A 12,977-nucleotide genomic window follows, 5' to 3' on the forward strand; every position below is an offset into this window, starting at 1 on the left:
TGTGACTTTACCCAAATAACCTGTTTAGAAATCTATTTTCTTGTTGTTATTGCCACTAAGGAAAGATCAAATTTTACTGTACAACTCCTTAGTAGCTACTCAGTTCTTAAAGTAAACTTTAAATTAAATTATTTTTACTTCTACTTGAGTAGATTTATGGACCAGTGCTTTTCATATATTGCGGTAAATTTTGACTAGAGTAACTGTTTGTCTACTTAACTGAATAAAACTGTTTAACATCCCATAATACTTTTGTGTTTGCCTTTGTCATTTGTTATGGCTTAAGTACAAAGTTTTTAAGACAAAACAAGCTTTTATAGGACTTTAGGTTTAAAACTGATTTTCTTTTACATTTTTATATTGATTGTTTAGGTGGTATTTACTTGTCATTTACACTGAATGCACACTTGCTGCTTGTATTGAGCGATTTTCTTTTCATTTATATCAGCAGTCCTAACATGCACTCTTTGACCCTCAGGTGTCCTGGAGAAACCCCTGGAGAAGAAAGCCGGTCGTAAATTTGCTCCACCCACTGCTAAGAGACTCATTTATTTCATAGACGACCTCAACATGCCTGAGGTGGACGTTTATGGGACCGTTCAGCCACACACACTCATACGTCAGCACCTCGACTACAACCACTGGTGAGGAAGAGACACAATGAACACACTGTTACTTAAAGTTGATTATATGTACAACACAGCTGCACAACATCTGTTTGTATTGGTAGGTATGACAGACAGCGACTGGTACTGAAGGAAATACATAACTGTCAATACATCACCTGTATGAATCCAACAGCTGGAAGTTTCTCTATCAACCCCAGACTGCAGGTACAGTCGACAATGCACACAGGCTTTTAGCACACACACAAACTCACAAGCGCTAGTATCACTGTTCCCCTTTATAGTTACTTTAGTATACTATAGTATTTTTACAAGCTAATTTTAAAGGTGGATGAACCAGCTGTAAAAACAAGAAAACAAATGCATTAATTAAATTTCTAACAGAAAGATAAGCAATAAAAGTATCAGGTGAAACTGAAGTGAGAATTTTCTAGAAAGTTAACAGTTGTAAGGTCAAAGGATGTGATAGTGGTAACATTTTGAAAGCAGTGCGAAATGTCTTCTTTTGCCTTCAGTCATATCAGTGTTCATTCAGCAGACACTACCAAACTAACTTTTTTCACATCTCTTGTAAATCCTTTCAGAGGCATTTCTCAGTTTTCTCAGTGCACTTCCCCAGTGCCGATGCATTAGCTACGATATTCTCCAGCATCTTGTCAGCTCACTTCCTTCAGGGAGGCTTCAGCTACGGCGTTTCCCGCTCAGTAGGAACTCTAATACAGGTACACCCACAATAGCAGCGCAGTATTTGTCTAGAATTGAACTTTCTTTCCAGCTTTTTACCTCAACAGTGTCTGTCATTAATAATTTCCATCTTCTTGATCCAGTATCAGTCCAGCTGTTTCATGCATTCATCTTTTTATTCTTATCTAGGCAGCTATCTGTCTGCACCAGAAAATCAGTCAGAACTTTCTTCCAACGGCGATACGCTTCCACTACATCTTCAACCTGCGAGATCTCACCAACATTTTCCAGGTAACACACGGTGGCACAGTCAAAGTTACTTAAATCGCCCTTCTTCCCCATTCTGATGCTCAGTTTGAACCTCAGCAGATCATTTTGACCATATCTACTGACATGCATTAGTTGCTGTCATATGATTGGCCAATTAGAAATTTGTGTTGATAAGTAGTTGAAAGCTGAGTGAAGAGGGTAGTGTATCAAAAGAGAGAAGTCGACTTGTACTGACTAATCTTCTCTGAAAGTCATATTACAAGCCTTTAAAAGAGGTATGGGTCTCTAAAGGAATAAAAAAAAGTTTCTGAAAGGCACTCTCAGCAGTTTTCCAAATAAATCTGTGCAGCTACTTACCTACCCACGCTGTTCAAAAAAATGTGGGTAGCGTATAATTGGTATGCAATTGGTTCTCAAATGATATGGCAGAGCACACTGATGTGCCTTGAGGCAAGCTAAGGTGAGCCTTGGGAAATTGTAGAACTTTAAGTAGAATAGACAACAACTAAAGCTACTGTAACACATGTATATGATACTTGATATCACTGGCGTTGGGCCAAAACCTCCCATCTCCATTTTTTATTGTTTTTTTTTTCATAAATCAGTGCTATTTGTCACCATTGTATCTGCTAGTGGGTTTTTAAAATTTTTAAACAGATAAAAAGTATCACAAAGATGCTGACTTTCACCATTCAGTGGTTAAATTAGTTGAAAAAATTCAGCGTTTTTTTCCTTCTCTAAAAAGTAGTGATTTTGGAGATGGGAGATTTTGGCCAGACGCCTGTGATATCTAGCATGGATATGAATATGGTGTGCCTTTTGATTTTGGCTTGATTCTAGGTGTGCCTTTTGCAAATTTGGTGGGCATATGTGATTGAGGCTGTTGCTGAATTAATTGGCATGACATCAGTTGTGGTGTGTCTTTATACTTGGATCCTTTAAATTCAGCATTTTGTTGTTTGTCAGGGAACCAGAATTTTCCACCAAATTTTCCCAGCATGCGCTAAGACACTATGGAGTTAAAGTCAGAGGAAACCATGTTTGAATGTGTTCTGATATTGTCTGTTATACAGCCATCTCTGCGAAGATTCTCTTGTAAATTTTCCTTTTTTTATTGTCTCTTTTGTGGTTAGACACTTTTGCACCATGAGTGAAGTTACTCACTCAATTTGTGAGGCTCTTCCTGTGGAAATGGATGTGACTATCATATGGAAGTGTGCCACACTCAACTAAAGAGCCTCTCCTAGTTTAGAGTTTACATGTCTGTCCAAATATAAAATATTGTAAATGCCAATGAGTAGAAAATGCATCCCTTATGCACAAGAAAGAGCAAACAGTTCTCATTTTTATTAAGTGATAAGGTGTAAAATATCATGAGAAAATGTAAGTAGAAATCTATCCAGTTTATTTGAGTAAATTATACTTGTTGAATTTAGGTCCAATTTACGCAGTTTTTTTAGGTAAAATGTGCACAATCTGAGTGCAAATTGTAACCTCAATGTTATTCTGTTGGTTATTTCTTCATGTTCTACCTGAGAGATACCTTTTTTGTTGGGATCGACATGCATTGAAGAATTTCAGACCAAATTTGTGTAACCCAGTGATGCTATTCTTATCTATATATTTTGGCGTGTAGGGCATCCTGTTCGCCCTACCTGAGTGTATCAGATATCCCATTGATCTGGTTCACCTGTGGCTGCATGAGAGCTCCAGAGTCTACTCGGACAAACTGATGGAGGAAAAAGATGTGGAGCTCTTCAACAAGATCCTCCTGGACACTGGAAAGAGATATTTTGAGGTAGGAAATGGATCATAAATATATATATATTTGCATTTTAAGAAGTTGGTCAAATTCTTCCACCCATCTTTCTTCAACAAAGACAGCATCCCCTAGTGGCAAATGTAGGAAAATCAAAACCTTGATGATTTTTATAGGCTTTTTTTCAGAGCTTATTTTTAAAACAGTATGCCATTCTGATTAAATTAAAGCTAATTATTATAAGTAGCCCATTTCCAGCTGTAAAAAGACAGTTCAACTGTGGCTTGCTCAGTACTTTCCTGCTGTTTTTCTTATCTCTGTTTCTGCCATTTTGCTTTAGGGAATAGACGAGTCCATCTTCATCCACCAGCCTTTGGTGTACTGTCATTTTGCCCAGGGAGTGGGAGAGCCTCGCTATCACCAGGTTTCACACATTCATACACCCACATTTAGTCAGAGCTATTTTGATCATGGCTCAGTGTTGCTCCTTTCAGCATCCATTTATTCTTTATTCAATGTGGTAATAAAAAACAATGAGTTTAATTGGTTTTGACTTAAGTCAATTTATTATGTGAATTATCTGTAGCGCTCATATTCAAAAACCTTGTGGCACAAAATCTGCTGTCATGTCTAATCTATCAGCAAGTAAATGAGGATGAATGCACTGTGATTAAGTTAAATAATTATATTTCTGCTCTATATGGGGCTTGGATTGAAAGTTAATGGACTTCAGAGTTGATAAAAACTTAATTTCATTTCATATCTGGTTGGTTCCCACATTGTTACATGGGTAATCATTGTCATAATCATATGTTGTGAAGGAAAGAAAAAGTTAGCTTACTTGGCTGTGTTGTCAGGCATCAGACTGGGAGAAACTCCAGAAGACGCTGGCTGATGCTCTGGAGCATTATAATGAGCTGCATGCTGTCATGGACCTGGTGCTGTTTGAGGAGGCAATCCAGCATATGTAAGACACTTAACAGAAACACATGCAGAGGAACATATACCATCTGCTAACATACACAAGGGGGGATTTACACAGATAGCCACATATGTAACCACAGACCATACACATTGTTCATTCTGGTGTTTGTTTAGTTGTCGCATAAGTCGGATCCTGGAGGCGCCCTATGGCAACGCTCTGCTGGTGGGTGTTGGCGGCAGCGGGAAGCAGAGTCTGTGCCGGCTGGCTGCCTTCCTCAGCTCACTGGAAGTTTTCCAGATCACTCTGCGTAAAGGCTATGGTATAAATGACCTCAAGGTAAAAAATGAGTTTACACATAAATGCACAGCTGATACAAAATGTCATTACACAGTATGATGCAAATTTATTTGAGTTGAACCAGATCTACCATGTCATATTTATGTATTCTTGGCTTTTTTCTGCATGGCCTCATCTGCAGAGTGATATAGCAGCGCTGTATATAAAGGTTGGGGTGAAGAACATTGGAACAGTGTTTCTCCATACGGACGCACAGATTCCAGATGAACGGTTCCTGGTGCTTATCAATGACATGTTGGCCTCAGGTTTGCTTACACTGACAAAACATGAGCGTGTTTTCAAGTTCAACTGCTAGACTTAGCAATATCAGCCGTACATCTGTCTTAGCTGCTGTTGTTGCTCTGCCTGTTTTATCTCTGTCTGTATCTGTATCTCTGTCTTCCATTGTTCTCTTCTTTTGTTCTAAAGCTTCCTCTTCTCTCTTTCTCTGCACCTCTCTCCTCTCTCTTTCTGCATCCCCCTTTTCTACCTGCATCTATTTCTGCTTTTTCTGAAGCTCTTTCTCTTTTCCTGCGTACATCCCATCTCTTTACAATCCCAATATAGCTTTGGCAGACGGCTGTGCAACAAGAATCTGGTTTTACTCAAGATTTCTGCCTGGTGAAGAAAGTTTTTCCTTGCCACTGTAACTATGCTAAATGTAGCTCAGTGCTGTGTTCATTGTGGACTTCTTTGTAAATAATGTATCAAAGAGAGTGGTAGACCTGCCCACTTTGTAAAGTGTCTTTATTTTGCATTGGTTTGAATTGATGTGATACAAATAGAAAATGATCGATTAATCTTTTCTGTTGAAGAGCAAGAATTTCTGCTACAGTGCATCTAAAGCAGCATACACCATAAAGACAAGAGTATTTGGCCACCTGACCATTATAACAACTACCTGTAATGCCATTTCATTCAAACATGTACTTTAATATGGAGTTGGCCCCCTTTTGCAGCTCTAACAGCCTCCACTGTTCTTGGAAGGCTTTCCAAAAGATTTTGGAGTGTTTCTGTAGGAACGTATACCCATTCATTCTGTAGAGCAAGGCCTGGACCACAATCTCTGTTCCAGTTCATCCCAAAGGTGCTCAATGAGACTGAGGTCAGGGCTCAAGTTCTTCCACGTGGAACTCATCAAACCATGTCTTTATAGTCCTTTCTTTGTGCCCTGGCACACATTCATGTTTTTATAGAGAAGAGTCTTCCCCAAACTGTTGCCATAATGTTGGAAGCATAGCATTTTCCAAAATGTCTTGGTAGCAGTAAGATTGCCCTTCACTGGAGATAAGGGGCCTGGCCCAAAACCTCAAAAACAGCCCTTCACCAATAATTCTGACCACAAAACTTAATAGCTGGCACAAAGTAGTCAGGCAGGTAATGTTCTCCCGACATCCACCAAACCAAGACTGACTGCTAAATCGAGAAGCATATATCTTACTCCACAAGACATGTTTCCACTGCTCCGCAGTCCAGAGTTGGTGTGCTTTACAACATCCATCCTACGCCTGACTTGTCATCCAGCTGCCCGGCCATTGAAATCCATTCCATATAGCTCCCATCACACAGTTTTTGTGCTTACATTAATGTTGGTGATTCAGAACTCTTCAGCTATAGAATCAGCACAGCGTTGGCGACTTTTACGCACCATGCGCATTAGCAGTCATTGAACCGGTTTTGTGATTTTACGGGTCTTCTGTTTTGTGGCTGAGTTGCTGTTGTTCTTAAACACTTCCACTTTCAAATAACATTGCTCAGAGTTGACTCTGGAATATCCACAGAAATCAAAATGAAATTTTACAAACCGTCTTATTGCAAAGTTTGCATCCCTCACAGTACCACACTTGAAGTCACTGAGCTCTTCAGAATGATCCATTCTGTCATCACAAATGTTTGCAAATGGAGACTGCATGGCTACATGTTTGCTTTTACACACCTGTAGCAATGGGACTGATTGAAACACCTGGATTCAATAATCAGCAGGTCTGGCCAAATACCTTTGTCTGTACAGTGTATCTTCATAAAGCATATCATCATTAGTTTGCATTGTTTGTGGGTTTTAGGGGACATTCCCGACCTTTTCAGTGATGAAGAAGTGGATATGATTGTGACGTCGATCAGGATGGAGTTGAGGGGTTTAGGACTCATAGATAGCAGAGACAACTGCTGGAGTTTCTTCATTGAGAGGATTCGACGACAGCTCAAGGTCTGAACCATCAGTTGTATAATTTTGCTCCATTTATGTCATGATTTTAAAGCAGAATTAGGAACCTATTTTATTTGTACCCCTCTCTGAACCATTGATTGTCAGCCTTCCACCTCTTTTTGTCCTCCAGGTCGTGTTGTGTTTCTCTCCAGTCGGGTTCACATTGAGGACACGAGCTCGGAAGTTTCCAGCTCTGGTGAATTGTACAGCCATAGACTGGTTTCACCCTTGGCCTCAGCTTGCCTTGCAGTCTGTCAGCTCCACTTTCATAGAGAAGATACCTGGACTAGAGGTGACAGCATACTGAAGTACCATTTATGTATTCATTACACATTAACCATTCACTGTACACTCTCTGAATTGCACGAGGAAACAATTTCATTTTCGTCTCTTTTTACTGTATTTAAAAGAATGACTCTGATTAATGCCTTGCAGTAAAATAAATCCCTTTATCTCTTTACCCTCTGCAGCCAAAAGTGCGAGCTTCCATCAGTGAGTTCATCTCATACGCCCACACAAGTGTCAATGAGGTGAGTTATATCAAAGCTCTTGGTTAAAAAAAAAACACTTGACATGGCATCTCATGTTTTGTTCACTATTACTGTTCAGGTGAGTGTCAAGTACCAGCAGAATGAGAAACACTTTAACTACACCACGCCAAAGAGTTTCCTTGAGTTTATGAAGCTGTATGGAAACCTGCTGGGGAAAAAACGTACAGAGCTGACAGAGAAGATGGAGAGGTTAGAGAATGGCCTTCAGAAACTGAAGTCAACCGCCTCGCAGGTAAAATATAAACCCTTCTTTGTCAATCTGCCTGCTATATTCTTGATAGCTGATGTTTTCATGTTTTGTTCTTATGGAAAGACTTAAGTGAACCTTTAGTAGAAAAACGCATAGCTCTGTTGATTTTACATGTGTATTCTCTAGTCAGAGTTTCATTTGTACATTATGTTTTTTTTAACATCATCATTTGCTTAACAGACTTCAACAAGAAGAAGCAGCCATACAAATTAGCTTCCAGACAAGTCTCAAGCATCAGTCCTCTATTTTTTCATCAACTGAATGTGAAAGTACAAAAAATGTTTTGTGCTTGATGACTTCCTGGTTCATTTTCAGTTTAAACTTCACACTAATAAAGTGGCATTTGTCAAATGTATTTGGTTATAACCTTAACTCTCCTATCTGCCTTTCTCAGGTGGAAGATCTGAAGGCGAAGCTAGCAGTGCAGGAGGTGGAGCTGTGGCAGAGGAACACAGATATAGAGGCTCTCTTAGCTAAAATTGGACAGCAGACAGACAAGCTTAACCAAGAGAGAGCTGTGGCAGATGGAGAGGAGCAAAAGGTAAGTCCATGTGCTTATGCAAGTCCACTTCTGCAACAAAGTGTTAGAACGAAGTAATAGCATGAAAAAATGCAGTATCCGTCAAAAATACAAAGAAGAATTCAGACAATTTTTTGGTTTTATCTTTTTTATAGGTGGCTGCAATCCAAGCTGAAGTGACTAAACAGCAGCAGGAGACTGAGGACGATCTGGCCAAGGCTGAACCTGCCCTGCAAGCAGCCAATGCAGCCCTCAATACACTAAACAGGGTAAAAACATCATTTACATAAACACAGAGACCTGACTCCTGTCACCTGATTTTATTTGGTTTATTTATTTTTTCAATTTGCTTTATGTGCACAAGTGTTGTAAATATTCAAAACAAAAACATTGTTACAAGACTGGCTCCATCCCAGCACCACAAATAAAATTTGATATGCATGTGTTTGTATTTTTTCATCTGTGTGTGCTCATCCAGTTAAACCTGACAGAACTGAGGACGTTCCCCAACCCTCCAGCTATTGTCACCAACGTCTCAGCAGCTGTTCTGGTGCTACTGGCTCCCCAAGGCCGAATCCCCAAAGATCGCACCTGGAAGGCTTCCAAGATGGTTATGAGCAAGGTGATATTTCACAGTGACGTCTTAGAGTGTTTCTGAGATTAATGGCTGTCGACCACAGTGCCAGAGGATCCATTTCAAATAAATTCCTAAAACCGAAGGAAAACATTGTGTCTCACTTAAAATGTCAGATTGATAAAGTATTATTGTTCCTTGTCTGGGCTTCCAGCACAACAAAGAACAGTAATGCTGTGCTGACTGCTGTTATTATATTATCAAATTCTTATTCATATTTTTATATATTTCTTCATTATTCTTTCCATATTATCCTTTAGTAATTTACTCTGTATGGACAACTGGTCTTCATCTCCTTCCATTGTACAAAAGTATCGCCAAAATACCCTAATAACAGGTGATATAATAGTGCGCTTGTGGTACAGAAAAAATGAGCCAGTTAGCCAGCTGGGGAGCTGGAGGGTGGAACTATAGAATTGACCCCCCTCTCACTGACCCACACATCAAATTTACATTTTTGTATTTGTTTAAAAGATGACCTGATGACTGTCGAGTCACAGTTTGATGACTGTATTTTTAGTTTTTGTCACTTTTTTACTTGACAATTCCTCCTCTTCGCTGATAATCCAGTTGAGAATGCCACAGTGAGCCACATTTTTCAACAAAGCCGTCTCTCACAACATTTCATCTCCTTTTTTTCTAATCAAATAACTAATAAAAACAAAACTGTTTTGAAAAATGGACATTTGGACAGAAAAAAACAAAAACATGGTTGCAACTTACTATCTTGACAGATTTCAGGTTTAAAAAAACATCTGAGATATGTTTTATCTTTATAGTTTGCCACAATCTGTCAACACCAATGAATCATTGTTTATAAGCTTTACTGTAGCCAATGAACAGGGGGCGCTTCAAGCATTTTTGATTCTATGCAGCTGGTGCTTTGTCCCTTTTTAATGTACTGTCTGTTCCAGAGTTTCCACTAGACTTTGCTGTCTACGGCCAAAATGACCGATGGAATTTCAGCTATTCAGAACAACTACAGGACATTTATTTAGATAGCCACGTGACCAATAACATCCATTTAAAAACAATAAACATATAAAAACAGAAACAGTTTCATGACTGCACAAAAACTGGACTGGGGAGATATTTTTATTTCAGAACCTGACCCAAGACTGAGACAGCAGAGGCCGAGATGACAGTAGAGCAGAACCATCTTTAGTTAGCCATTAGTGCATTAGCTGCTACCATAACAGCCAAATATCAACCTCAACTGAAAACACCAACAAATTGTCCAAACAAATAACTAGCCAGTGCTTCTTTATCAAGACACCACGTTAAAACTCCACGTTACAAATGAAAATTGAGTTTAATCATCAATTGTTCCCAATTTTAGCTGTAACCTCCTAACCACCTAAAGCAGTAAAATCCAACCATCGTGGTTTCTTAGGAGGATCCAAGAATCCACAGTGGATAGTTCAGTCCAGTAATCCTCTCATCGATGGCTCGTCCCAAACTGCTGCTGCTGATTAGCCAGGACCCTCCAAGCATGAACACCCAGCTAAGGGGAAGTAAGATAGCCATTCTTCCTGAGAGGATTTTGTGTTAGATACAGCTCAACCTCATTAGTGAATTGGTCATAAGTAGATTTACCCACTCATTAAAGTCCTTTACAACTCTGCTCGGCCCTGTTCTTGTCCCGGCTGCTGCATCTGTGTTTATTCCACTCAGCTATCTGCAGCTCCCTTTATTTTTGCTTCTTTATTACCTGCAGTGATGACTTACTCGAAATCCTTCCATACTTCTGATTTCCCTGCATAGTTTTCAGTAGCTCTAAACTTACATATTCATGTTACTTTGAGTTTATTCTAAAAGATTCTTGTCAGATATCTTCTAGGTAACACAATGGCATTATTCACTGTTTACTTATTTGGTAATTGGTATATTTTTCTGACATTTTATCTGTTAGACTTACTTACAACTATGAAACTGGCCAACGACCTGCAAATGCCGGTTAATGGTTCTCAACTGGTGGGTCGGGACCCAAAAGTGGGTTAGAGAGCCCTTTTCAGTGGGTCATGTGTTCCTAGAAACACGATTGCTGTAAAAAGTCTATTGAAGTCTTTTGAAACATGCATGTTTTGTCCTTTAAGAGGCCCGGTGTGTACTATTTTTACTAAATAAGCTGATTGGTCAAAAAATATCACAATTTTCGGTCGTAGTTTCTCCTGAAGGAGGTTGTGTATGGTGGGTCCTGTGGCCCAACCAGTTGAGAGCCACTATTTTCCCTTTTGATTTAGAACCTAAAACACCAGCAAAGATATTACAACTGAGACTGTGAGGTGACAGCATTTTTTCATCTCCTCAAATGCACATCCAGGTGGATGACTTCCTGCAGGCTCTGGTGAACTTTGACAAAGAGCACATCCCAGAGGCCACAGTGAAGTGTGTGAGAGACGAGTACCTGAGTGACCCAGAGTTTAACCCGGAGTTTGTGCGACAGAAATCCTCTGCAGCTGCAGGGCTCTGTTCCTGGGTAATCAACATCATCCGTTTCCACGAGGTACACACTCTTACATCGGCTGTCATACAAATTAAATATCATCAAGCCCAAACAGAGTCTGATGTTTTCAGTATGCAGCACTGTGGTCTTATTGTTTGACTGAATTTTTTTTTTTTTTTTTTTTCCAACTTTGTGCTGCTCTGGATAGATTTTTGTGAGTATAAATCATCTTTTATGATTTTTTTTTTCTGCAGAATGACTTGATTTGATTGATTAACTATACATTGTATACAGTGACATACACATTTATATTCAGCAATACATACTCATCAGGCAGATAAATCAAAGTATTGGATACATCCTTAGATCAAACTGGTCGTGTGTGTGTTTTTGCCTTTTCTTCCAAAGGTTTTCTGTGAAGTAGAGATGAAGAGGATGTGCCTGTCTCAGGCTAACGCTGATCTGGCTGAGGCTGCAGAGAAACTAGAGGCCATCAGGAAGAAACTTGCTGTGAGTCTGTTTATATTCATTTTCTCTTTTTATCTTTATTTTTTCATTTCATTGCAAATATATTGAAAAAACAGACAAGGCCCCAAATTATTACACTGTGTCACCAAGGGAGTGCTTTTTTTAACAGTCTTCTTGCGCTTTATTATTTTATAATTACATTTTATGGGTCATCTGATAATCCGCTACTACTTCACCTGCTGCATATTTCATTCTAATTGCTCTTTGAAGTTTCTCATTTCTTGTCAAGTGGCAGGTAAAGGAAGCCTTCCTGAGTGGATTCTAGACAGAGTTTAATAAGTGGTGTTGTCATACTTTTTTGTTTAAAATGAAGCCACAAATCTTAATATTTTCCTCCGTCTTTCTTTCAGGAGTTGGACAGTAGTCTTGAAACTTTAACAACAGCTTTTGAGAAGGCCACATCAGAGAAACTACGCTTTCAGGAAGAGGTCGACCGCACTAACAAGACGATAGAACTAGCCAATCGTCTGGTCAAAGGTCTGGAGGTGGGCAAAGCAGCGACCAATTCAAAATCAGTTTCATAAATGTCTATTTAGTTCCTTTTAGGTTCTTTTTAAGAACCTAAGAGCATGCTGTGTGTCACACCAGTGTCTCACTGTTTGTATACGTATCTTTCATATCTTTCAGAGTGAGAATGTACGCTGGGCCCACTCAGTGGCTCAGTACCATGAACAGGAGGAGACTCTCAGTGGGGATGTTCTCCTAACGGCAGCCTTTATCTCCTACGCTGGCTCCTTCTCTAAGAAGTATAGAAGAGAGCTGCTAGACAACCTCTGGATGCCCTTCCTGCGAAGCCAGAAGGTTAAAATCTTAAATTTATTTAAATATTTTTACAGAAAAAATGAAAATTTAAATACATTTTTTTAAATACATAGAGTGCCTATAAAAAGTATTCACCCCCTTGGGTGTTATACCCTTTTATTGATTTAATAAATCTATCATGGTCAGTGTAATTGGCTTTTGGCATTCTCTCTCTTTCTCTCTCTCTCTCTCTCTCTCTCTCTCTCTCTCTCTCTCTCTCTCTGAGAGTCAAAGCTTTATGGTAGAGAGGCCATTGTTGAAAAAAACTTGTATTAAATCTTAACTGGAGTTCGGCAGAAGTCATGTGGGACACTCCATGGTCAAATGGGACAAAGTGTTTGGTCTGATGAGACCAAAATGGTGCGTTTTGGCCATCAGACAATATCATTTGGCGGACACCAAACAGTAAGCATCCCCACAAGCACATCATCCCCACTGTGG

The 12,977-nt window shown here is 39.4% G+C and overlaps 1 protein-coding gene across 9 annotated transcripts in view; it reads left to right on the top strand.

The window, feature by feature from the left end:
- Window positions 1-12,977, top strand: part of dnah9l (dynein, axonemal, heavy polypeptide 9 like) — a 46,596-nt gene that overhangs the window by 19,667 nt on the left and 13,952 nt on the right. For 8 of the 9 annotated variants that reach the window (XM_041802667.1, XM_041802669.1, XM_041802670.1 and 5 more), the window contains 21 exons: window positions 479-644; window positions 731-833; window positions 1,211-1,348; window positions 1,500-1,601; window positions 3,217-3,378; window positions 3,680-3,763; window positions 4,197-4,306; window positions 4,438-4,600; window positions 4,743-4,866; window positions 6,664-6,806; window positions 6,937-7,098; window positions 7,277-7,336; window positions 7,416-7,589; window positions 8,002-8,148; window positions 8,283-8,396; window positions 8,606-8,749; window positions 11,085-11,267; window positions 11,416-11,421; window positions 11,616-11,717; window positions 12,086-12,220; window positions 12,363-12,536. In XM_041802667.1, the coding sequence (XP_041658601.1) occupies window positions 479-644; window positions 731-833; window positions 1,211-1,348; window positions 1,500-1,601; window positions 3,217-3,378; window positions 3,680-3,763; window positions 4,197-4,306; window positions 4,438-4,600; window positions 4,743-4,866; window positions 6,664-6,806; window positions 6,937-7,098; window positions 7,277-7,336; window positions 7,416-7,589; window positions 8,002-8,148; window positions 8,283-8,396; window positions 8,606-8,749; window positions 11,085-11,267; window positions 11,416-11,421; window positions 11,616-11,717; window positions 12,086-12,220; window positions 12,363-12,536 (2,696 nt within the window). The remainder of the gene's footprint in view (window positions 1-478; window positions 645-730; window positions 834-1,210; window positions 1,349-1,499; window positions 1,602-3,216; window positions 3,379-3,679; window positions 3,764-4,196; window positions 4,307-4,437; window positions 4,601-4,742; window positions 4,867-6,663; window positions 6,807-6,936; window positions 7,099-7,276; window positions 7,337-7,415; window positions 7,590-8,001; window positions 8,149-8,282; window positions 8,397-8,605; window positions 8,750-11,084; window positions 11,268-11,415; window positions 11,422-11,615; window positions 11,718-12,085; window positions 12,221-12,362; window positions 12,537-12,977) is intronic. The other variant, XM_041802668.1, reaches the window with a different exon arrangement.

The sequence above is a fragment of the Cheilinus undulatus genome, linkage group 13 (genome assembly GCF_018320785.1).
Source record: "Cheilinus undulatus linkage group 13, ASM1832078v1, whole genome shotgun sequence".
NCBI classification, from domain to species: Eukaryota; Metazoa; Chordata; class Actinopteri; order Labriformes; family Labridae; genus Cheilinus; species Cheilinus undulatus.